The sequence below is a fragment of the Fusarium subglutinans genome (assembly GCF_013396075.1).
Source record: "Fusarium subglutinans strain NRRL 66333 chromosome Unknown NRRL66333_c0000019, whole genome shotgun sequence".
In the NCBI taxonomy this organism is placed as follows: domain Eukaryota; kingdom Fungi; phylum Ascomycota; class Sordariomycetes; order Hypocreales; family Nectriaceae; genus Fusarium; species Fusarium subglutinans.
In genome coordinates this window covers 138,613-163,025 of record NW_023502082.1, presented here as the reverse complement: position 1 = coordinate 163,025, position 24,413 = coordinate 138,613, and the positions used below count along the sequence as shown (strand labels likewise).

Below are 24,413 nucleotides of genomic sequence, written 5' to 3'. Positions count from 1 at the left end.
CCACCAACAGAGAGAATGGTGAAACTTCCAAGGCGAAGGATCTAGCTCATCATCCTCTTTCACCGGATGACCACGGAGGAGCGACATGAGTTTCCCGGGCTCTTGGTGAAGAGCAAAGCCACGCACCGACATTGGGATACGAGGCTGAGGGCCTCATTTCGACAACTGCTCTCAGCACCCTAGCTTCTTAGAGGGGCTATCGGCTTAAGCCGATGGAAGTTTGAGGCAATAACAGGTGTGTGCTGCCCTTAGATGTTCTGGGCCGCACACGCGCTACACTGACGGAGCCAGCGAGTAGTTGAGCAATGTCGGAAATCCGTTCCTTGATATTGTCGCATGCGATATTCGAAGGAGCAGAAATGATGCACTGGGAATGGCTCTCACTGAGCCCAAGGATTGAAGCAATCACCGCAGTGATATGGGACTTTCCAGAACCAGCCGTGGCTGAGATTACCGCCATGCTGAAGAACATCTTGGATAAATACTGTTGGAAGCGGTCGTTCATGTCTATATGTAGAAGCCTGGTCCACTGCAGAAGATGTGATGATATCGACATGTTTAAAGTAAAACGTGGGATCGCTGGGAAGAGACTTGTTGCTCTCAAGCCCTAGGTTGACAGTGGAACCCAAAGAGCGTTTTCCGAGCTGGCCAGCGATTCCGTTATCATGAGTGATGTGCGAGCTAGATGTGTTGTTTGCAGTTGAGAACTCAGCAGTCGGTGTCGTCAGACAGTGTTGCAACTGGAGGTCCTGGAGTTGGAGAAAGATTCGAGTCCACTCTCGCCTTGTCCAACGTTTGTTGGCAAGAAATCTGGTTAAGTTGCTTCGAGGCCGAGACCCTATGCGTTGGAAATGGGTATCGAATCTTCACCACTCTAGGTTGTAGAGCATGGTTCCACAGACCCAGGGCAGTCGCTGGATGCTGTATCTCTATCTGGGCTTTTGCAATGAACGGGCCAAGACGTCAGCACTGCGAATTGACTATGCTCCAATAATTAGATAATGTATTTGAGGACATTGATAGCAGACTCACCTAGCCCTCCTCGGAGATTATCAGACCGATAACCACCTTCTTTATCCTGTATATAAGTGGCAGTTCTGAGTCAGGCCATCTAAGTCCAAGCCATGTTCAGATACATCTTGGACATGCGTCTTCTCGAGCGCTGGGTCACGGAGCTCAGAACTGTCGTGACGGATAAGAGGCGCGGAACACTTTCCGTAGTTGGCCTTGATCACCTTGTCGTGGGGTTAATCGTTCCACCGATGTCTATTGATGAAGTTAGCATGCTTATGTCTGACTCCATCAATGTACGTACTTACGCGCCTCCTCGCCGTAGTGGTGTTGTATTCAAATCGACAAGGTTTATGAAGGGTGGAAGCTTCGCAGGACCCTTCAGGCAGCGAATCCGAGTACTTGTGAGCCGGTGACTGAGACCATATATAACAACTCAGAACGCGTCGAGGTCTTCGCTTTGAGTGCAATATGATATATATAAACTTTGGTATCTAAAATGTCGTGGTCAGGTTAAATCACATTCTGTTCACGGCAGAATCGGAACAGGGCCTCACCATTTGAGGAATAAGTATGTTAACGCGACACTGAAAACAAAGAGTGTTTTGTTTGCTTTTGTTTGCTGGTGAAGTGGAAGGCTTGCCTGTTTGCCGCCCAAAGGTTTCACGGCCTTGAAAGCTTTACTGCGCGTATAACGATAAAATGACGTTTGCCGGCTTAGATCCGTCTTTTGCTTGAGTAACATGCGTTGAAATGGTTGATTTCGGTGGATGTTTGTTGATGTGGAAGTGAAAGAAGAAGAGTAACCATATGGACCTGGTAAAAGAAAAAGTGAAGAGAGGCGAGAGAAACGAGCTTGGCCGCTGGTGGGAGTCAATGAAACGGTCACGTGAAAGAGGCCTTGGATGATGTGCTTTCGCGCCGTGGCACTGCTATGAACTGCACGGTGAGCATATCGACATTTGAAGTTGCTATGTGCCGGTTACGCACATACACAACTCTCTATACCTAGGTATACATCCATCAACAATCGCCCAAGAGTGTTTTTAAGTAAGGGCTTTGCCACCTACGTTGGAGTCACACCACAATAAATCAAGAATGTCAATAAATAAACATCGGTTTATGAGTTAATCATAACAATTAATTGAAATACGGGCCTTTGACGCACGACTGTTTCTGACCTCCAACTCGTACGACACTGCAAGTAACAAATCTAAGGGCCTACTCAATCACAGTAAACTTACTTGACTCTTTGTAGTGTTTGGGATATTCTAAGCTCTTCTGCCTCCCTCCTCTTGGTTTGAGTTATTGGTATGTATCTCTAGGATTCAAAATCTACCAGGCTAACGTCCCGGTTTGAGCTCATCATATTTTCAGAATAACTTGATGCTGCGACCGTCTATTCGTATTTAGAAATAGGCACAATGGCCGACAAAAAGTTCACTCTGCCGTTCAGGCTAGTACGTGAAGTATGCGAACCGGTACCATGGAATCAAGACAACTCGCACGTGTGGCTTGCTCACTTTGAAGCCGAGCAACCCATGAGCAAATGCACTCTCACTCTCGAACGTACCGCCACGCTCGTTCGCAACTACACCTATGCCGCCGCCAAGGATATGAATGTTACGATGGAAACGAAGAGTAACCGCCTGCTCGACAGAGGCTACGATTTTGACTACTACGACGGCTATGTTGGATCCCGTTTTGAGGAAATCTTCGATGACCAGGGAGTTGCACACAGCTTCATGACTGGGGTTACCCACCTCGCTGTGATGGCCGCACGGGTGCACTGGTTCATTCACGGCCTCAACCAGATAGGAGAAGGCCATTCAGTAGAGTACGACATTTCGATTTTGTATTCCACCTCTGTAGGCATATCGTTCACCACCTCGATTCCCGCAGGATACGACGACCCAGCTCGGTTCAATGCCCGCCACCTTCGCTCCCTGCGTACTCTCGAAGACCTGGGAACGTACATAACTCCATACACCTATAAACGGGCCACCATCCCCAGCCTTCAACCCGACTCCATCGATGACAACTCCAAAGTCCACGGCGACATAGGGGGTGCTTCTGTCTGAGAAGTCGAGGAGTACGCTGAGCTGCCAGTCCCGGAAGACGTGACCCTGAACGATGGCTAGCGCAGGGCTATTTCCAGCGTCATGTTGCCACCCGAAGTTCCCTTACCGACAGATATACAGCTTTGCGCGAACAAATTCACTCCCGAGGTCAGCTACATGTGCATCGTCGACAAGGTTGGAAGCGTGGTGGATCTCAGTGAACCTCCGACAGGTGCTTAAGCGGGGTTTGTTTACAAGTGTGTAGATGTCTGGAACACTGTTTCTTTCTTATCTACTTAGATAGAGCAGCCTACCAGATTTTCCATTTCTGATCACCAATAGCACAAAGTCGATTAAACAGCTGATCTCTCCGAGCCATTGCTGTGATCAAGTAGGACTTCCCATCGCTTTCAACTATTTCCAGCCCATCCGTAATCTCACTTTCCAAGGCCCATCCAGCAAGAAGCTTCGCTTTAGCTCCGTATCCAGAATATTTGTTCAGTGTTGTGATTCCCTTCACTGGTATCGTCCAAGTTGGCAGTACCTCGTGATAGCTTGAACCATCAGAATCGCCGGCTGATCTTCTTGAGAAGCATAGGCACGGAAAATCAGTGTCGGTAGTGAGATAAACATATCCCTTTTCTCCCTGCCAGCGGCATGTGAACTCAACCGGTCCAGCAATCGATGGTTCGTCCCTGGTCGATGCAGCTCCGACCCTACTCTTAGCTGATACCGTTCCAGTCTTTGCTCGGATTTTGTTGACGCCTATGACTGTCTTTGCTGCTACCTGGACAACAGGCTTGACGATAGCTAAAAGCTTGCCGCGTTTGTTTCCGCCAGTTTCATGGTCAGGGTATTCGTGGTCGTCGCCGCCAGTGTCTTGGACAATCCCAGGTTCTCCCTGGACAGCCTTTCGAATCTCCTCGGATGACGCTCCTACTGGACGGTCTCCAATTGATGCACTGAGAGCTTCGCCATCAAGGTCGTGAGGTTCCCCAAGAGGTGGACATTTTGGTTCGGGAGATGGTGGCAGAGGGGCCTTGTTACGTTCACCCTGTCGTAAAAGGGCTATAGTCAATTGGGAATCTGTTGGTATTCCATGGAACACAATTCTTTTCAAGTGTCAGCAGGATTGAGAACGATTTTGAAAGGGGCGTCAAACCTCTCCACGTTATGCTTTAGCCAGCCATAAGAGTTTCTCAAGAAGATACTACCAAAGAACCCAACCCCAAGACCCAAAGTAATAACTCTGTAAAACATATAACAGGATGTAAAAATTGACAGAATGAAAATCGGTAGGAGTATTTGCACGACTCGATGGCGGGCATTATCTCTTGGGAGAGGTGCTTTTGGATCAAGGAGACTGACCGTAAGTTGGGTGTTATCATCGCATAAAGTACCATAACTTCAGAGATCAACTTACTTTGCACTTCTCTCCCATACATCGCAGAAGCGACATGTCCAGTGCATCAAGGGTCTCATCTGACTCCACATTAGCTCCTGCATGGGCGATTTGCTCTTGTCCCAGGACGGTTTCTCGATTCCAGCAGCCTTGTCTTTCGCGGTCGCTATTCTAGTAGCTAACGACCTTGGGTCCGGAAGGTTGACTGTCTTTCCACCTCCTCTCTGGGATTCATCGTGCTGAGGATCCTTGTCGACAAAGATATTTATAGACAGCGCTACAAGACCTGTTGCAAAGTTGCTAGCTTCTCTCTCCAGAGTCTCACCTTTGAGGCTCTCTGGAGCGCCTGTAGCTGTGTCGACCGTGCCTAGGATACCAGCGGCTGGTTTTATCAAGTGGCCGCCTTGGTAATGGACTAGTGCAGGCGGGCAAGGCGGGAATAAGGTATTCCGAATTTTTGGAGAGACCAGGATGGCCATCAAACCTGTCAGTAATGTTGGCATGAGGAAGTTGAAATACCATGCACCGAGATAAACCTTAATAGTCAGCGGAGGTGTTATTTGCACGAGAAAAGGATTCACGAACTAGACAGAAGCATGATGTTCGTCTTGGTTCCCTCCAGGACTGGAGTCTCGAGAGGTGTTGTCTAAACATAATGAATCCAAGTATCTATAGCGGTCAGTATTCTTCGATGACCCCGGATTGAAACGCCTACCGCCCCCATGTAAAGTCTTTCGATTTGTGCACGCAGTTTGTTCGGAGAGAATTGCTCCTCTTCAGCAACGTTGAAATCCATCTCATCTTCCGGGTGATTTGGGGCATGTTTGAGATGGAAGACACGCTGCTTCTAATCAGGTTAATGAACATATAACTTGAGTGGTCTACTCACTTTATTGAACCTTCGGACGAGAAGCCAGATATCCTCATTCTTCATGCCATCAATAGCATAATCCTCGGGTCGTATCTGGTCATCGCCCCAGCCCACGTCTTTAACTTCGGCTGTATCGGGGATAGCATCCTCCTGTCCTTTGTCCATTGCATCGTGACGCAAAGGCGCATTCTGAACACTCGTGTGAAGGGTTGTGCTGCCATCAGCACCGTGCTCAAGGTTGGCAGCGATGTGCCTCTTTTGACATGTATTCTGATCCATAATACATGAATTCTCACCCAAAACATAAATAAAATATTTCCGCAGTGAATACGAAAACTGGAAATAAGGATACGGGGAGTCTTGACTTGGGGTAGCCAAGATCCTTAGCGCATGATGTCAGGGATGGCAATTGCGCCGCGTCGCGTATCACGGCGTCATATTGATTCAAGCAACCACTACAGGTGCATCATGCACAGCCAAGAAGTAGCGCAATCGAGGAGCTTTTCCTCCGTGATGTTCCAAATGTGGTCGGTGAATGTCGTGGCGTGCATTTGTGTTGGTCCGGTTGAGTGCATGGTTACTCATTTCCTGTCTGACGTCGGTCGCGTGAATTGACGATGTCGGAGGCTTAGGGTAGGAGAATTGTACGGGGCGAATTCTGTTCAATTCCAGTGCAAATATTTGTCAGTCTATTTGTAGAAATTTATTCAATATATTTAAATAACTATATTTTGATCCCTCAAGATTGATCGGGGTAGATTGCTATATATCTGGGTCTACTTGCCTCGTGTTTCTCTTCTTATTTGGTTGTATTGAATGTAATTCAGAATCGCCTCAACCAATATTCTTCCCCCACCATGGCATCGCGTGTCAACAAAGACGCGTTTTCATCGAAACTACCCTATTGATGGACAAATGGGCACTTGCTACTGTGTGCTTTCATCAAAAGTTTGCCCAAATTTCCAATTGTCGCGTGTTGAACTTGCAAGTGTATAAACAACACGTCTTCATTAAGGAACGGAAGTAATTCTGGTATCTTGACATTATTGACGTGCAAAGACAATACTAACTACGATCAATTAATATTAGGCCTTCACTTCCAAAATTTCATTCTTCTCTAATGCCTTCTTTCCAATATCGACCATTTCCGCATTGGACAACGTATCCTTACCGAACCCAGTGATCGACTGTTCAATTAGTCCAGCGACCAACTCCGTCCTCCCAATGTTCGGGATGTTGATGACAGCATGTGAGAACCAACGCAGCCCTTGTTTCAAGAAACCCATATCCGGATCGTTGACCATTCCTGACTTGGTAACGAGGACCTGCATTCTCCCGTCCGACAGATGCGCGCGTTCGATGATCTGTTTCTCTACCTGGCCCTGGACTTACTGTTAGCAATGGAACGGCTGCGATGTGCTTCAGAACGTACACGAAGAAGACAGTAGTCTCCAAGAATCCATGGCTTCTTTGCAGGATCTCGTTCGGCGTTGCAACCGCTCACGTAAATGAATCGCAACGGGTCCGGATTGCCCTCGCGCGGAAGCTTCGCAAATGTGTCGGCTGCATAGAGCGCATACTCATAGCAGATCATACGGACCTGGTCCCAGTCGTACTGCTTCAATTTGCCGGGCGTCACTCCGATAAGCCTGCACGGTTAGTTGTTGTGACATTGAGAAGCTGGTTGGACGTACCATATGCAAGCATCTGCCCCAGAGATCTCATCCTTGACGTATTGCGGGTAGTTCTTAAAGTCGGAACAAGTAACAGACGTGAGCTTAGACTCGATTTCTGGTGTTTGTAGGTCTTCGGCGAGATCGTGGTCGTGACGCGATAATGTGACGACGGAGGTGATCTGGGGGTGCAGGAGCGCCTGGCGGACGACTTCCTTCCCAATAAACCCTGTTGAGCCTGCGATAACGACCTTCATTTCGACGATAATGGAATACTTGAGGCGCAACTTTTTATTCTTCAACTTGGAAACTCCAGCGACTTAAATATCGGATGTATCAGTGATCGGGTCGACAAATCCTCATCTGACGACCTGAAAAGGTCCCATGCGCCGCCAATATTTATAAGACTCGTTATCGCTCCCGTCGTCATCTCCAAGAAGCCTCAATTCTCCGAAAGCCACAGGATCTGCACTAGCATCGATCTCATCAACAAACAAGCTCATGAGGCTTGCTCTATTCAATTCAGCATGCCAGAACCAGGAGACTGCAAGGTCCGATTCCCGGATTTACGGCGCCGGATCGGGTATCGAGTGCGAGATCCATTACAGAAGGCATTCCACCCACTCTTGAACGGGCAATTTATCGGCAGGGTCCAGAGATTTGGGAGCAGGTAAGCTTGTATTGAGTTTACACATAATCCGTGGCTTTCTGGATGCAAATGTGATCATTCCTGACTGTCGAAACAGTGCGCCTCAACCACAGACGATGATCATGTCAGCCTGGTCGATGTGGAAGCCGAGTCTGCCTTGTTCAGTGCAAATCTATGCAGGATGCGATACCGAAGCTGCAGCGCTGTAATTCCGCTTCCCCACCTCAGCGCCGCCTGATTACAGTGTCTCGGTCACTGAAGATGGCAGGCTTCATGCAAGGCATTCTGCCCGCCTGATTGAGGCGACAGTCACCAATTCGAAAACCTTTGTCGCTTCATGAACTTCATCATGTAATGGTGTGTGAATAGATTCATCTCAAGATGCCTTCGCTTCCCTCGTTTCTGTCTCGTTCAGTGCCGGCATCCAGCGGCAGCAGCGGTGTGATCACTGATGCCCCTGCGATTCCCAGCACCCGCCTGGGTCCTGCAGCCGACCTGCTGGAAACCGAGCTGCTTCGAATGTACTGGGAAGGAGTCGAGCGCGAGCTGCCTTATTTGCTGTTGACATTCGGGCGCTGGCAATCACGTCAAGACACATGCGAATTCCTCCCAGAGGAAGAGGAAGACTTTATTTATGGTTATGATACTTTCCTCGATTCAGTTTCCGATATTTCTCGCCAATTTCATGAACGCAACAAGAGAAACCAACGATCAAAACGTCCAGACAAGAAAGCGAAAAAAGACACAAAAGCGCCACCTTCATACGATGAAGTCCTTCGAGACCGTGGCTGGGATATCTTCGCCGACATTAAGAGCAACAGCATCAAGGGCGGTATAAGAAGAGGCCTCAGTGAGCGCAAATTACTGGACCCAGCGAGACGAAGAGCCCGCATGCTTTTTCAATCAGCACAATTCCTCGACATCGACAAGATTATCGAGCATCGCGAACCGGAGAAAGCACTATCGTTCTGGAAAAGACCTGCCTCTGCTCAAATTCGGCTCTGGTCATATGACGATTTACACCAGCCGGTATTCGTCCCCCAGCTTTGCTCCGAATGCAAGGCGACGATTCGGGGATGCACCTTTCAGGACACTAGCGACGAAAATATTGTCATATGCGAAAGCTGTTATCGAGCGACACATTATGGCCAGACACGCTTCGTTAAGAAATACAAAGAATGCTGTCTACCTACAGCCTTGACGCCAGAGATCAGTCGCAAGTTGTGCTATTGCAGTACAGTTCGTCGACGGGACAAAGATGGACGCTCCCGGTCGCTTTGGCCGATTGATCCCTCGCTCGACGAGGGCCATCATGTCAAAGGTGGGCTTGGTCGTGTAGGATGTGGATTGTACACAGTCACAGACCTCTTTGCAGAGGCAAAGTATGCGTCTACACGATCACAGTTTGGCAAAAACGACAGTCTACTTCAGTTACGAAAGAAGGACCCTGTAGGAGGCGAGCTTCCGAAACCCGTCGCCGTGACCAGGAAGCAACCAAGTCGATTGGGACATCTCAACGAGACCTCGGTACCGGAATATGGCTATTCTTATGGGTTCAGTACTAATGAGCCGGAGAATATCCCGATATACTTGCGGTCGACTATTGAGAAGTATCCTTTCGGAAACGTTCATATGGCAATCCGTGTTGGCCCTCTGATCATTGAGAATGGTGTCGCAAAGTAAGTCGCCCGACTCATCATTTGACAGAAGCTGACAACTCAGTACTATGGGCGGCGTCCTTGTCACCAGTCGAGATCCGCCTTCATTACAAGTCATCCGTGATCCCTCGGAGAACATCACCAAATCCCTTCTTCTCACAGGCGAGAGAGATCGTCTTCTCTACCTGCAGGATAGACCGCGACACCCGAAGCGATACAAGGCCTTCATGAAGCAAGTCGTCGGAGGGGCCTTTTGCGATTTCTTCGAATCTGGCATTGAAGATGAGCTTATTGACGCCTTCATACATGAATCCAATTGTCTGACCGCGGACGGATTGACTTTTGCAGAGCAAGAAGCCATGCTTGAGCGGAGTACCAAACGTCTGCTTCTCCACGTCAAAGAATATCTCGCATCGAGGGTTCAGGCGTACATCTCGAGCATCACTGCCCATCTTCTTGACCCAGAGGTCCAGCTTAAATGGCATTATCGTGATAATAATTGCCAGGCATTCTGTGATAAATTGATCGACCGCGACATGTTCGGTCCTCTCTTTGCCCCCAGGACAGCGGTAAGCCAACCAATGCCGCTGTACTTGATGAGCTTCGTGTGTCGACCTGGCTCAAATGTTCCTACACGGGCATTCTCTAAATACGACGTCCCAAATGGTCTTACAGAAGAATACCTCCTCAAGTTCCGCTACGGACGCCACGATGACTCTGACATTATAGATACGCTCGCCGAGTACTGGACAGACTGGGCTTGCCTGGAAGGACCAATTTACCCATATCAAGATGTCTTTCCATGGGATTGTACCGAAGCATATGATCGGTATCCCGGAAACTGCGGCGATTGCAACATTTCGAAACACGTTCTTGCCTTCCCGTTTGACTCTTGGTCTATCGCGTCTCTGCATCTTGCGCGAGGCCGACAACTGTATCCCGCCAATGCACAGCTTGGCATCGGAAAATCAGCAGAGAAGCGGACATCCCCAGGCATAATGACAGACACCGACTGGTTCAAGAATCGCATCACCGTACTACTCGGCCAAGACGTCCTCCTCACAACTGCGGTCGCTATGGCAAACTCAAGTCAATTCCGAGCATCAACAACGTGGCTCACCAATCATGAGGACGAGACCATGGATAGACTCAAGCTCGGCGGCATTCATCGCGCACAGCCTTTCAGTCACCACTTTGAGAAAGGCGCTTACCATCAATACTTTGTCGCCGACTGGGCCTTCCTCGCTCAACCGTTACGACTTGTAGAGTATGAGAAGTTCAGGGACTGGAGAGCAATCAAGACCGATGTTGGTACAAATACGTCAGATGATAGTGGCGGAGGAGGATGCGGCACCGGGCCATTCGCCTGTGGTGCGGTAGCAGCAGGATGTGCAGCAGGATCTCCAGGAATGGCTGGGGACAGCTGTGGAAGTGGATGCGTATCAAGCTGCGGTGGCGGTGACGGTGGTGATGGAGGATGTGGTGGTTGCGGAGGATAAAGCATAGCACTCTCCTAAGTTCTGTCTGTTGATTTAAGCTCTCAGCCACGAGTCACTCTACATCAACCATATACGAATCTTATACATGAATCTACATCAATTATACACAAGTCATATACATTGAGTCATATACTACGTATGATGTCCCGCCCAATGACACTCATGTTTTCCCTTCCCACAAAACCACCACCGAGTAGACCTTTTCCCTATAGGCCACATGCATATCGCGCAATCGACATTCCTTGGCAATGTTCTGCTGAGATAAAACTCATCCCTCTTCTCCCTCATCTCGGTGAGTTTCTCCCCGTCAAGCTTGATACAGTATCGACATAGGTATGAACCGCCATCTTCCCATTGCGGCCCGCGGAAGGAACAGTAATTGATATGCTGCATCTCGAGATCTTGCATATTCCACTTCGCATTGAATGGAGCTGCACCGCCAGGAGCGGAAATCAGGTAGCACATTGTACAGACTGCGTAACAATGCGTGAAATGATCCTTTATACGGGACGATCTGATTCGCTGTTTCGGGGCTCTGCAGGTCTACGATGATGTTAGCATTGAGAAGTGAGACGTGCCGGTGTAACTTACGTCGCATATCACACGTTCGCATGACCAGCATTCGCTCTTCGTCCCTTTGAGACACGATGCTATACATAGAGACTCTATTCGGTCTCGGCGAGAGTCTGGATCCATCAAGGGATAGAATATGGCAGTGCGCATCAATTTGGATGTGAGCGATAAGTTTACCATGTCGTCGTAGTGAAGGTGGCTCGCGACTCGCTCAGCGATGCCCTCGTTTTGTAGCATGATTGCCAATAACCTTTCTCGACCCGAAGTCTTCTGCGATAACAGTCGATTGATGTCATGCGGCCATCTCTTCACCGGTTTGTGCTGTATTGGTAGGAAGCATCGTCTGAGTACAATCGCTGGGACGCTGATGAAGCGAGGAAATGCGGCGAGCGGGAACAACAGAACGTCCTGACTAGCAAGAAGGATTATTGTGAACATTGTCATGATCTTACCAAGACTTGCTCCGAATGTCCAGTCTTTGGATCCTGTAGGAATCGGGTTCCGGCAGACTTCCACAATCAAGAACAGAATGATAGCCCAGTCAACGCACAAGATATAAAAGCAACCGCGGCTTCTCTGGGACGAGTTCCATGAGCCCAGCGATCCTTGGCTCTTGCATGTCGTCGCAATTATTGCGCTGACAAGAGGCCATAATGTCAACCAGATGCCCTGCAACCGTTAATACGCATGTCGCAAATTATCTAGAGTTAGTTACTCACGAGAAATTGACGTCCTCTGTCTAAATGTCCCAGGCTATACCAAGGACTAAGTACTACCAGAGAGCCGTACAGGCAGAGGGGGATAATCGACCAGAAACGAAGCCGTCCAAATGTCCTTGCTGTCCTGCCACAAATGCTAGCTATGTTGACGAGCATGAGGATACCCCATGTTATCATAAAGATCGAGAAGAACGCTTTGTGTAGAGTATTCATGATTGCATTATACTGTTAGCATGAACTGTGATAAGGTTGTGGGAGGTTAAAAGAGGCTTCAACCCCCAGGATACAGTGGTGTTGATGTTGCGATGTGAATGTCGCAGCTCAGTCAGTAAACTTACAGTGGGTGGCCAGTAGCGGAATAACCCCGCGATGATCGACAGGTCGAGAACGCCTGGGCACTCTGCCTCTCTAGCCGGGCGTAGGATGACTTTGTTTCAGGGCGCGCGATTGGTGAGATTGCGAAGCTGACAAGCAAGGGTGCTTGAGACGTGGTACACTTTTTGTTTGAGGCGAGGCGAGGCAGTTTTGGAGGATTGCTGGCAGACTGCTTGCCCGGCGCCACCTGGATCGCCTCATTTTGCGGCACTGCCCAAGAAATAAAGATGTCCACAAAGAGGAACCTGAATCGTGAGAAACGTGATATTTTCTGATTTATGCTGCAAAATGGCTTTGGAGCATCGGCTTACTAAACTTTCCCTCCATGAGCAGGGGAAGGACATGGTCTCAGGCTCATCGCGTCCAAAAAATCCGAACGGCCTACCATACGAACTCGCCGTCAAACCAGAGGACTTTCCAGTAATCCCAGACCCTGGCATCTTTGAATTTACGACACCAATCAGTGTCAAAAATGAGCCTTCAAGACGACGGATGACTCTGGACTTGGCTCTGCCTACTCTGTCTGAATGCGCGGCCCACCTCGAATTCCTGGAGACGCTCTTCATCTTGAGGCAGAAGATTCTAGTTTCTAAGGAACTTGACGATGTTATGCAGACGAAACCTGTGAGGGAGACCAAGACGGGGGCTCAGGGAGATGAGAAGACGCTCAAGGATGAGAAGCTTTGGGAACGAAGACAGGCGAAGTGGCCGAAATTTGTTGAGCTTGCTACAGTTCGCTTTCTTGCATGGCGAAAACACTTCAACAAGTCTTCGGCAAGAGAAATAACGCGAGACAATCTCCCGCCTCTTGACATTCTTATGGTTTGGCATTCATTCCTTCTCAACCCTCGGCTGTTCTTTAACACCTGTTCAGAAGAACCTCTTTTCTCAGTCAAGTTTCCCTGGAAGCACATTCACCATGCCATTAATAATACAGAGTGGGCTTTCACCCTACCTCCAGCTGCAGCAGCGAACTATGAAGAGGCGTCGGGCTTCGCACCAAATTTGTTCAACGATATACTTTCATGGAAGGACCTCACATACCTGACGCTCATTCGTATGTCGGACACCGGGTTTGGGGTCAGTGGATATAGACCCACGATACACGAAAGCCCGTGTAAGGAGTACTCACAGCTCTTTCAAGAGTATGACTCGGAATTGGCGAAGCAACTGAGAGATGCTGTTATTCGCCAGGCATCGTTTGTTGATAAGATGAATTCGTTCATGTGGATTCGAAGTCCTAGCCTTCAGGGAACAATTCGGCGAGCTATTGCGCGGTATCAGAACTTCTGCAAGCTCCTCAAGATGTCGAAAACCACTGTTGTGCCAACGTTGGATATTGATCTGGTCTGGCACACTCATCAGTGTACAGCCAAGTATTACGGACAAGTGATGAAGGTGTTGGCCGGAAAATTCGTCAACCATGATGACACCATTGAGAAGCCACAGTTAGGTGATGGTTTTGGCGAGACGAGGAGATTGTATCGAGTGTACTTTGGACAAGAATATCGTGTCTGTGGGTGTTGGGACTGTCAGGCCCTGTTGACGGAACTTGAAAGGGCTGTGGAGGACGGACAAGACGTGGATATGGATAAGATCACGGCGAAGGTCAAGGAGGATGTGTTCTATTATAGGGCTGTGGAATGGTCGAGGAGACATAAAACGAGCTTACCAATGCGGCGGTCATGAGAGTGGACCAAGTGGAGCATGGAATCTTCTTTTACCTTATCCCAAGTATAGTCATGCAATTCCCTTAAGCGAAGTGAAGGGGGCCATTGAAATTCAAACTTTTCATATTGAGGTGATTTTGACAGCCCCGGGTCTTGACGGTATCTGGTCCCTATTACACAGCCAGCTTGGAAACAGCACAGACTGTCGATGTGTACCAACATGAGCCAAGTATTGTGCCAAGTAAATGGATATCTAAAACATTTGGTCCATGGTTTCCGGCTGCTGTCAAGTGACATTTCATACCTTGATCATTTAAAAGATGAAGCACAACGTCTACCCGTAGAATGAGCAGATCATAGCCACTAAAAAAGGAAAACCTGGAGAAATTACTGAAACTAGCTTGCAATTTTCCAGCTAAAGCAAATACTATAACTAAGTTCTTTATAGTAAATCTGACTAAGTTCTATCTACTGATTTAAGCTCTTGACTATAAGTCCTAACTATAAATAATATATCTAAGGTAGCTTATAACTTAGTGTTACGATTGGTGCCCGTAACAGCGCTGTACGGTAGCACACCTACAGTTGCTTTCATAGCGATTATGGCCCGATTTTTTGCCCTGTGGTTCAACGCCTTGTGCAACCGTTACACGATAATCGCTGTTAGCGGGTGGCCCGAAGGTCGAGGGTTGAGGGTGAGTCCCCCTTCCTTTGGTATAGCTGCTCACAAGGGTGATTTCTGTAATCTCGGGCTATAGTTTCTTGGCTTCGCCGCTGTCAGGCCACCGGTAACGTACGGGATTACCATCTGGTCGAGAGGTGATCCAGGTGCCGTCGCCCAGGGGTTCAAAGTCATATCCTTCTTGAGAGTGCGCCTCGAAGCAGTCACTCACTGTGCCAGTCCGCAAGTCCACTCTATGGAAGTTGCGCCACTCCTCTCCATCATTCCACCCGTTCACAGCCACCACTGCGATATCTGAGTCAAGAAATCCGCCGATGTAGTCTATCTGCAACTCATCTTCATTATCGCTCTCATTTGCATATCCAAGGTCCTCAAGGTTAAGGCGCAATACCATCTCGCCATTTGGAAATAATTGAAATGCGACATCGACTCCAACGTGGTTAACAGTCATGAAGTGCCAGCCATTAGGTGCTATATCAATCAGAACGCGATCCTCAAACTCGTACTTGTAAAATCCGAAATGATCGCCAGCGACAGTTGCCCGGAACATGCTACTCCCATCCTGGCCTTCGCCAACATCTAGCAAGATGTGCTGACCGTCGGGGTGAAGAACATGCTGCCCTCCATGCCCAACAGTCCCCAGAGACATCTCCGCGAGCACCTTGCCCGTATCAGCACCCAGCGCCACCCATTTGTCGTCACCTCTATTAGCCATGGCGTCAGGACGGTACACCCAAACTGTAGACCCATCAAGGGAGAAGACGCTGTCTGGGACATGACCGTGGAGCACGGTCGAGTGAGGCTCGAGCTCGTAGCGCCACAGCACGCCGCCATCCTGGCCGACGCACACCACGCTATTACGGGTGCAATAGACAGCGCGGCTTAGATCCGAGGCGACATCATAAGCTAGGATCTTGTGAATCTCCTCGTTGGACTCGGGCTCGGCCTTGTACGTTGCTGCAGGTTCAACAGGTCCTATCGAGTTATCCGGCTCCTTAGACACTCGGTAGGCGCATATACGCCCATTCAGATAGCGTGTGACTGTCGACTTCATGATTGGAGGTCTAGCACCAAATAAGTGAAAAGGAATCACGAAGAGTAATGTTGACTGAACTGACAGGTAAATCCAACTTACTTCTAACCGATATTTGACCGCATCTACGCCCTTTACGACCTAATGAGAGGAAGCGCTTACGCTATATATATGCCCCATATTTTCCCTCCAATCATAAAGAATTATCATCACAGGACCTGCTTGACCTATCTTACAGACATCAAGAGCTTTCACAGAGAAATCAAGCATGATTTACCAATGGAACAATATGCGTTAGAGTTCTGGATGAATTATGCTGTTTCGAAACAGACTTCGGGAGACATTATTCGAACAACAGGCAACTTTTCACAAGACAAGACGACATTTCTGTAGTGACATCAATTGCATCAGGTCGACGATGCATGAAATGAAAACCCAGGGCCCCCTCAATCATCTGGTCTATAATATGCTTGTCTGGACGGACTCGCAGGTGCTGTATGAGACCTGATTTTTAAAACAAAATGGGTTGGTTGTGTTGTTGTTAGTTCCAAGTTACATATATCTGAGAGGAGCTGTGCTCCTTACATACCTTAGGTAGTATCTACATCCTAGCCACCATGAAATCGGACAATCTTAGTTATGCTGTCCCAACAGCCCTTCAGTAATACTATATATAAGGTAGCTCAAATGGGTTGCCAGGTTACGCGACGTCCCCTGCTCAGGTTAGGTCTCAATGATCAGCAGTGAGTGTCTTCCATAAGCTGGCAGTGCAGTGCAGGTGTGTATCCGCTCTCTCGTTCATCAGTGTCGGCTAATTATAGTATAGGAATTCTAACAAACACCAGTAGGTAGTCAAGTGATTAGGGCTACCTGAACATTCAACACATTCTACACATTCTACCCAGGTCGCTGCCAAAATTCTTTCTTCATCGGCTAAATCCATCACGGTCGACATTCCTACCCTCTTTTCTCTTCCTCTCCCGTCTCAAAAATCTCAACATTTCTCTATCATTTGCATCTTCATCTTGAGAATTATCCTCTGCTTCGCCTAGACGTACATTCGTACTGTGCGAAGAAGACAGACAGTATTCGAGTCCACTTGTCTTCCCCAGCAAGACATTTCGGAGTTCTACTATATTTGCGTGGTCTAAAGACTTTCAGTCAACGCTCTCCGGCTCCTATTATAGGCTGTCAGTCTTCCTCTTGATATCAAAGTGTGCTTTAGACAAAATCAACTGACCATGTACTCTTCTCACAAGGATTCAGACATATCACCGATTCCCAAGCGACACGCGACTTGGCAAAATCTCCAAATTTTGATACGCTACATCTTGCTACACTTGTAAGAACTTCCGTATCGATCGCGTGGTTCACCAAGCTGACTGTCTTGTCAGAGCACCATGGCTAATGAAAGCGCCCCAGCTGAAGGCCACACCGTGACTCTGTCCATTACCCGGGAACAAGCTCTCGCCCGAGTAGGCGAGGTCATCAGACAGCTACGAGATGCATCAGTCGGCCGAAAGTCATTCAAGCCTCAGATGGAACGCTTGATGGATTTCCATACCTTTTCGGTTCTTCCTCTGGGTATCAAGATGAGAGTGCACAGCTAGTATCAAGTGTACTCTCCAGAGTCTCAGGAACGTATCCAGAGATTTGAAGGTGTCCTGAACGAGGATATCAGCCAGATCTCCTGGAAACACCAGCTCCCGGGTGAGCCAATTGACAAACAAGACGAAGGCCTTGCTGCATCCCCCATGAAAGTTCTCGCCGACATTCTCTACCAACTCAAAGGAACCGATGAGCAACTCAAAGGAACCCAGGCGCAGCTCAGAGGAACCCAGGCGCAGCTCAGAGGAACCCAGGAGCAACTCAAAGAAACCTTGGTTCATGCTGACAGGGAAAAGCTCAAGTTCCAGAAGAGTGCCCCGCAGGAGATCGTCGATGACTTCAAGACGATTTACGCTCAGTATGGCATGGCAATTCCCCGCGAACTCCTCAACATTGCTGGCTACATCCTCACCCCGGACCAACACAAACAGGCCCTGGCTGCCCGGGACACGGAAATCATGGCAGATGCCTAGACGCATCGAAGGCGTCCAAGTCCTGAGTTTCTTGCACAGCTTGACTTTCAGCACTGATTCCCAGTGCAGGATCGTCGCTTTCGCCTCACTCGTTTATGTCTTTCGCAAGTCCTTTTTCTGTCTGCCGAGACCAGCCTTTGACCCTTTCCGATTTTTTGGGGAGGGCCCAAGTAGTACTCTACACTCGATCGGCCCAATATCGCAAGAGCATTTGCTCCGGCTATACCAGCTCTCAAGCACGGGAATGTGGGCGGTGGTGTGCTACTGTTTTTAGGCTGAGTTCCTTTCACCGTGTCTACATACTAGTCACTTAATAGATAAAATTTCTTTCAATGAAACTCTCATCAATAGGTGACGGTTAAGTCTAGTGATATGTGCTACTCGTGATTGGTTGCTACAAAGTCAACTAATATTGGGCATCTGTCTTGGGTGCCCTGTGTCGAACGGGAAGACTAAAAGTTTAGTAGGGTCATAGCGGTATATTACAGTGGATATAGGCCTGCACCTTCAATAATCTGCTGCATCAGCCAGGAGACCGACCTTACTTGGGTGGAGCGGTCACAGTGCGAGCATCAGTTTCGCAACGCGTCGTTCTTGCCTTGGCCTTTTGTCCTTTTTCTTCTACCAAGTCCGCCATTTGGTTCCAAGCCATGCCTATAAAATTCTTCTCCAAACAATTACCGATATCTATAGATCCGTGGTGTTCCTGCTCGAAGCAATGGCATAGTGTGGCGGTATGCGTTTGTTGTTTATCGATCAAATGTGACTGATAATAGCCCCATTGTTGTTCCGTGGGTTTGAGCTTGTCCAGTCTCGTCACGCTAAGCGGTCTCGATTGGACCGTGGTTGTTTCAGCCGAACTCCGACTTGTCGGCACCAGGCGATTTCACGAGACAAGATAGGTTACAATGTAGGAGCTTGTGGAAGGGCTCAATGGCTTTTAGGACTGCCTCCGATGAGGCTAACCATATTTAGCTGAAGAGCTGATCTTGAATCGGACGCCTGCTCCTCGACTTGAATATTTGATTACCCTGCATTGTTTTTGTTTTAGAACTATGTAAGATGCAGATGAGTTTATAACGACTAAATCTATTCTTAACTCGGATTAGTTTCGCCATCTGCTTGACCCTTTTCTTTGTCTTAGGCTTCTCAACCGCCACCACTCCTTTTCATCATCGCTATTTCTCCTCAACCTCTTTCAACATTCTCCCCATCAAAGCTTGCTTGCTCTTTATTCCTTCTACGATCTCCACTTCCCTTACGAAGTTTAGATTGCAAGCAAGTCGTCAGTATGTCCCTCATCAACGCCTCACCTCCTCTTGAGACTCCAGCGAACTCTTTCCCTAAGCATATCATCCCTTTCTCTCAAAGCTCCAGAGCTCTTCCTACCACATCTCCCATCCCTCATGATCTCCATTCGGACTATCAGAGGAAAACAACCACGATAGATTCTCACATTCGATAAAAAAAGACTGAAATAGACTACTAGTTGCTCCCGAAGAAGGACAAATCGTACAATAAAAATGCTAAATGGGCGCTCGAGTATTCTAACATCTATAGCTTCGCCCCTTCGGCGCGTCTCTTCTCACGCTCCTTATCCCTGAGAAGTCGGCGAAGGATCTTTCCACTTGGGCTCTTGGGTATAACCTCTAGAAACTCAACACCTCCTCTAAGCTGCTTATAGGAAGCCTTGTTGTCCGCGACATGCTTCATGATGTCGTTCGCCACCTTGTCTTCATCCAAAGACTCGGCCAAAGAACTCTTCACTACAAAAGCCTTTGGTACCTCTCCCGACCTCTCATCAGGTACTTGGATCACAGCACAGTCAAAGACATGAGGGCTCGTCAGAATATGAGCCTCGAGTTCCGCGGGTGCAACCTGATGGCCCTGCTAATTGTCAGTATTGGCTTCGTCAGGCGGAATTAGTTCACTTACCTTGACCTTGATGAGTTCCTTGATTCTATCTACGATCACAATATGCTCATGACCGGACGGGGCCAAGGTCACAATGGCTTCATCTCCAGTGCGAATATATCTGCCATCCTCGTGATGAACAAAGGTTTCAGAGGTAGCTTTCTCGTTGTTCAGATAGCCCAGCACAACTGACGGGGCTTGAACGAGTAGTTCCCCTGGTTTGTCATACTCAGTGACTTCTTTGCCCTCAAGATCAATGATCTTGGCCTTGGCACCCGGCAATAAGGATCCAGAGCCTCTTGTGAAGACATCATCTTCACTTGAAGATGTCACGACAGTTGCAGTTTCCGTCATCCCTTGTTCCTGTCAGTCATTTTTCTTGGGAATCTATGGTGGATAGACATACCATAGGCCTGGGCAATCGTCCAATCGGGATAAAGATTCTTCATGTCCGAAATTGTTTCCTCGCCGAGGGGGGCCGCACCACAGTAGACAAACTTAACGCTGCTGAGGTCATACTTGGCACAGATATCCTTGAATCTTAGGACTTGAATAATGATTGGTGGTACCTGACAAGACTGTTAGTAATGATAATGTGTCTCAAAAGCCCAGATAACCTAACCACCAGCAGCTGCCGAATCTTGAACTCCTGAACAGACTTGAGGAAGTCGTTGAACTCAAACTTTGGGAGAACAATGACCTGATCACCTCGCCATGTGCAAGTATGAGCACCAATAACAAGGCCGTAAATATGAGAGAAGGGCAAGAAGCCTGTGACTGCTTGAGTTACTACACCCTTCTTCCGTCTGGCAACAGAGTCATAGGTTACATGTTGTAACACGTTTGAGATGACATTTCTATGAGATATCATCACCGCTTTCTGTATCATATTAGCATCTATCATAGCTAGGACGGGAATGATCTTACCGGCAAGCCTGATGTTCCACTTGAGAAGCATAAAAAGGCTGTCTGGCGTGCACCTTGACCTTGAACCCACTGGAGTTTCTCCAATTGTTTAAGTTTCGAACCTTCGTTGATGAGATCCTCTACAGAAGCATGTTTGAAACTGGAGGTAGGCTTAGATCGTGGTATATCGAACAAGTAGACGTTTTCGTCTGCTATGCCCACATTCTTGGCTGCCTCAAGTGCCACCTCGAGTAGAGGTGTACAAGTAACTAGAGCTTTGGCTCCTGATGCCTTGAGCTGGTGAGTTAGTTCATCAGAGGAGTAAGCAGCATTCGCTGGCGTAGCTATGCCATTGAGTCGATGAACGCCATAGATGGCAGTTACGAAGTCGATCTAGAGTCATGTATCAGATAGCTGTCCTCATACAAACGGGCATATACGTACCGTGTTCAAAGAGAAGATAGCCAAAACCTTATCCCACGGTGTTCCCTCATTCGGTTGCCATTGAAGGCGCTTTGCCAGAGCTCTTGCAAAGAACTCTGAGCGCTCGAATAGTTCAGGTGCTGAGTATGAACGACCAGTGATACCGCAAGTAAAAGGATGTCTACTCTTGGCGATAGGTTGGCGACCATACGCCTCGTTCTTCATAAACTCAGCAATAGGTATCGAATCCGGAGGATCTTCAATATGTCAGCAACGGGAAGTTTCGTCAATTAAGGCACGCGACTCACCAATTGGGAGCTCAGGCACCCAGCTTGGAGAAGTGAACACCATTTTGATACGAGGTCCTTGTTTCTCGCACGTTAAAACGCGTTTTGCAATATGATAGGTTAGAATGATATTGAGACAGCCAGAATGAATTTCTTATTGAAGGACATCGGCAAGCCAGCGAGTCAGCGACCTAACGTCATGAAAACAATTGTGGTGGAGTTCTTGGCGGAGCTACACTCTTATAGGAAAACCGAGAGCATTGCCATCGAACATAGCGGCCAATCCCCCGCATTCTCTGGATTTTTAGAAGTGGGTTTCTAAGCCAACCATAGGTTCTCGTTGCCTCGCAGAACCTCGGTAGAAAATCCTACCGAGACGCGTCCCTGTCTAAGGTAGGAAACCGAGCTGACTACAGTTCTGAGAAAGCCGAATAATAGGAATTGATTTAGGCTGGACTACTGCTACCAACACCCCGGTGAAAGAAGACAACCTTGCTTACCAAAAACATTGATCAAATTCACTATGACTGTTACGAATTCCGAAAGAGTGCCAGCAACCATGTTTGCGTGGAGGAAACACAAAGGAAGTCCGAAGCCGGTAATATACGCTCCTGATTTTCATAAAGTAATAAATTAACATATTCGAGGTTTTTGAAGAGGTGCCCGTTCCCAAAGTGTCCCCAAATGGCATTCTTTGTAAGATGCTGGCATCTGGCGGTATGAACACCCCCCTCTGGTCATTGACTGACACCTGACCAATACTCTAGTTTGCAGAAGCGATCATTCTCTCCTCACGATAGAAAAGCAAGCCTCTTGGTTCCAGGAAAAGTATATCCTGGGCCACGAAGGTTGCGGACAGATTGTTGAAGTGGGTAGCAATGTTGAAGACAAAGGACTGAAAGTGGTAAGTGATATTCTTCAAATATTGGAATTGACCAATGCTAAATGACCGAAAGGGAGATATTGTGGCTCTTCATGCGGTTCCTGGTTGTAATCAAGACGATTGCCCCGAATGTTCTCGCGATCTAGCCCAGCTATGTGAAAGAGGCCATCACTCCGGCATTGGCCAGGATGGCTTCTACGCACCGTATACTGCAGTTGATATTCGAGCTGCGGTCAAAGTTCCCGATGGCGTTAGCCCAGCAGAAGCTGCCGTAGCTACTGACGCGGTGAACACAGCCTTTCACGCCATCACTAGGAGAGGGGAAGTTAAAAAGAATGAGACGGTTTTTCTCTTCGGTCTTGGTGGGCTCGGTTTCAATGCTCTCCAGATTGTTCGTTATATCGGAGCAAGGGTGATAGTTTCCGATATTCGGCAAGAACTTCTTGATGAAGCCAAAGCTCTAGGCATACCTGAGAAAGATATCGTTCCGGTGGGAAAGCCTCCCCAGGATTTCATCAAAGAGAATGGGCTGGAAGGAAAGATAGACACTGTTCTTGACTTTGTTGGTACCCATCAGACATTCGAAGATGCTCAACATATCGGTAAGACATGGTCTTCATTTGAATTTTGACCAGCCTATATTAATATTTGTTTAGTACGCCGTGGCGGCAAACTTCTCTGCATCGGCAGTCTTGACACAGAAAACACGATTCACATGAAGATTGGTACTAGGAAGAGACTATCTTTCATTTTCTCTTACGGTGGTCAAGTCAGAGACCTCGAAAAGGTTCTTGAGCTTATTGCTTCTGGTCATATCAGTCCGCGAGTTGAAACCAGAAAGCTTCCGGACTTTGAGGAAGTGCTTGGGGCATTGGGTGAAGGAAAGATCAAGGCGAGAGTAGCCTTACTACATGATTAGCGTCACTTATAAATTCAATTGACTTTGCAATGAGCAACAAAGGGTTTCCATTCAATTTACCGCATATTTTTCGTAATCGTTAGCCGAAAGGCACTTTTAAACCTAAACCTTAGTAGTCTCAAAGTCAAATCATTTTTGGGTGGTTGAGGAAGCTTAATCGGGTAACAGGTTTCCAACAGAAGATTGAAGTCTCGGCATTAATATGGACTGTAGAGTCGATCTCAACCGTTAACGCTTGCGCCAGCAGGCAAGCTAGTTCCAACAGCAGCGGTTGTCCCAGCATCAACTGGCAAAATAGCTCCCGTAATCCATCTCGCATGATTACTCGCCAGAAACACAACAGCACAAGCAGCATCCCAAGCTGTACCTTCAGTTCCAAGTAAGCTCCTTGCCTTTCTCGCTTCCCTGGCTTCTTCTGACATCCCTTTTGCGTACATCATTGGTGTATACAGCATCTAGCAAATATTAGCTCAGTCCTATTGCTCTCGTAGATTCATAGCTTACTCCGGGACAGACGCAGTTGACTCTGATGCCGTCTTTGGCGTGGTGAGCTGCCATGGCTCTCGTCATGTTGACAACTGCTCCCTTTGCAGTTGGGTACAAGAGATGAGGTGTACCGCCTTTCAAGCCGGCTACACTCCCCATATTGACGATAGATCCTTTTATCTCGCCGTCGTTCTTGGCCATTTCTGGTATAGCATACTTTGCCATTAAAACCATGCTTGAAACGTTGACTTCAAGGCCCATCGTCCATTTAGCCATATCCACATCAATGGCTGTCCCTGATGCTCCAGCTATGCCGACATTATTGACGAGAATATCCAGACGACCAAACTCTTTCACTGCGAGAGCAACGGCCTTTTCACAATCGTTTGCATCTGTGACATTTCCTTGTGCTGGTATCGCCTTTTTGGAAGCTGCGCTTTGGTTGGCCATATCAGCTGTCTTTGTTGCCCATTCTAGATCCATGTCGAGGCATATCACATTGCAGCCCTCGTTGGCCAACATGATTGATATCGCCCTGCCATTGCCAATGCCATCTCCAAAGCAGCCGGCGCCTGTGACGATGGCGACTTTGTCTTTTAGTGAACGAGAAGGAGGTTGAGTGGGTATCTCGGCCATGGC

The 24,413-nt window shown here is 48.1% G+C and overlaps 10 protein-coding genes across 10 annotated transcripts; 5 read left to right on the top strand and 5 right to left on the bottom strand.

Moving 5' to 3' along the window:
• Positions 1 to 2,435: 2,435 nt before the first annotated feature.
• FSUBG_2245 (uncharacterized protein) lies at positions 2,436 to 3,092 on the top strand (the record flags this gene model as incomplete). Its single annotated transcript, XM_036679998.1, has 1 exon — positions 2,436 to 3,092. One exon carries the CDS (start codon positions 2,436 to 2,438, stop codon positions 3,090 to 3,092), a length of 657 nt encoding a protein of 218 aa, XP_036542166.1.
• A 289-nt stretch (positions 3,093 to 3,381) lies between these two features.
• Positions 3,382 to 5,623, bottom strand: FSUBG_2244 (uncharacterized protein; the record flags this gene model as incomplete). Its single annotated transcript, XM_036679997.1, has 6 exons — positions 3,382 to 4,183; positions 4,234 to 4,320; positions 4,495 to 4,876; positions 5,059 to 5,119; positions 5,189 to 5,320; positions 5,363 to 5,623. The coding sequence occupies 6 exons, from the start codon at positions 5,621 to 5,623 to the stop codon at positions 3,382 to 3,384; spliced, it is 1,725 nt and encodes a 574-aa protein (XP_036542165.1).
• Positions 5,624 to 6,429: 806 nt separating this feature from the next.
• On the bottom strand, positions 6,430 to 7,274 carry FSUBG_2243 (uncharacterized protein; the record flags this gene model as incomplete). The annotated part of the gene is made up of 3 exons (XM_036679996.1): positions 6,430 to 6,726; positions 6,777 to 6,993; positions 7,039 to 7,274. The coding sequence occupies 3 exons, from the start codon at positions 7,272 to 7,274 to the stop codon at positions 6,430 to 6,432; spliced, it is 750 nt and encodes a 249-aa protein (XP_036542164.1).
• Positions 7,275 to 8,047: 773 nt separating this feature from the next.
• FSUBG_2242 (uncharacterized protein) lies at positions 8,048 to 10,823 on the top strand (the record flags this gene model as incomplete). The annotated part of the gene is made up of 2 exons (XM_036679995.1): positions 8,048 to 9,345; positions 9,389 to 10,823. 2 exons carry the CDS (start codon positions 8,048 to 8,050, stop codon positions 10,821 to 10,823), a joined length of 2,733 nt encoding a protein of 910 aa, XP_036542163.1.
• Positions 10,824 to 12,778: 1,955 nt separating this feature from the next.
• On the top strand, positions 12,779 to 14,179 carry FSUBG_2241 (uncharacterized protein; the record flags this gene model as incomplete). The annotated part of the gene is made up of 1 exon (XM_036679994.1): positions 12,779 to 14,179. The coding sequence occupies one exon, from the start codon at positions 12,779 to 12,781 to the stop codon at positions 14,177 to 14,179; it is 1,401 nt and encodes a 466-aa protein (XP_036542162.1).
• A 733-nt stretch (positions 14,180 to 14,912) lies between these two features.
• FSUBG_2240 (uncharacterized protein) lies at positions 14,913 to 15,896 on the bottom strand (the record flags this gene model as incomplete). Its single annotated transcript, XM_036679993.1, has 1 exon — positions 14,913 to 15,896. The coding sequence occupies one exon, from the start codon at positions 15,894 to 15,896 to the stop codon at positions 14,913 to 14,915; it is 984 nt and encodes a 327-aa protein (XP_036542161.1).
• A 1,379-nt stretch (positions 15,897 to 17,275) lies between these two features.
• Positions 17,276 to 17,956, top strand: FSUBG_2239 (uncharacterized protein; the record flags this gene model as incomplete). The annotated part of the gene is made up of 2 exons (XM_036679991.1): positions 17,276 to 17,446; positions 17,513 to 17,956. 2 exons carry the CDS (start codon positions 17,276 to 17,278, stop codon positions 17,954 to 17,956), a joined length of 615 nt encoding a protein of 204 aa, XP_036542160.1.
• Positions 17,957 to 19,510: 1,554 nt separating this feature from the next.
• Positions 19,511 to 21,550, bottom strand: FSUBG_2238 (4-coumarate ligase-like 7; the record flags this gene model as incomplete). The annotated part of the gene is made up of 7 exons (XM_036679990.1): positions 19,511 to 19,843; positions 19,892 to 20,226; positions 20,277 to 20,439; positions 20,493 to 20,750; positions 20,798 to 21,169; positions 21,221 to 21,456; positions 21,508 to 21,550. The coding sequence occupies 7 exons, from the start codon at positions 21,548 to 21,550 to the stop codon at positions 19,511 to 19,513; spliced, it is 1,740 nt and encodes a 579-aa protein (XP_036542159.1).
• Positions 21,551 to 22,187: 637 nt separating this feature from the next.
• On the top strand, positions 22,188 to 23,288 carry FSUBG_2237 (alcohol dehydrogenase; the record flags this gene model as incomplete). The annotated part of the gene is made up of 4 exons (XM_036679989.1): positions 22,188 to 22,203; positions 22,254 to 22,390; positions 22,443 to 22,971; positions 23,026 to 23,288. The coding sequence occupies 4 exons, from the start codon at positions 22,188 to 22,190 to the stop codon at positions 23,286 to 23,288; spliced, it is 945 nt and encodes a 314-aa protein (XP_036542158.1).
• A 221-nt stretch (positions 23,289 to 23,509) lies between these two features.
• Positions 23,510 to 24,410, bottom strand: FSUBG_2236 (short-chain alcohol dehydrogenase; the record flags this gene model as incomplete). The annotated part of the gene is made up of 2 exons (XM_036679988.1): positions 23,510 to 23,743; positions 23,793 to 24,410. 2 exons carry the CDS (start codon positions 24,408 to 24,410, stop codon positions 23,510 to 23,512), a joined length of 852 nt encoding a protein of 283 aa, XP_036542157.1.
• Positions 24,411 to 24,413: the final 3 nt, after the last annotated feature.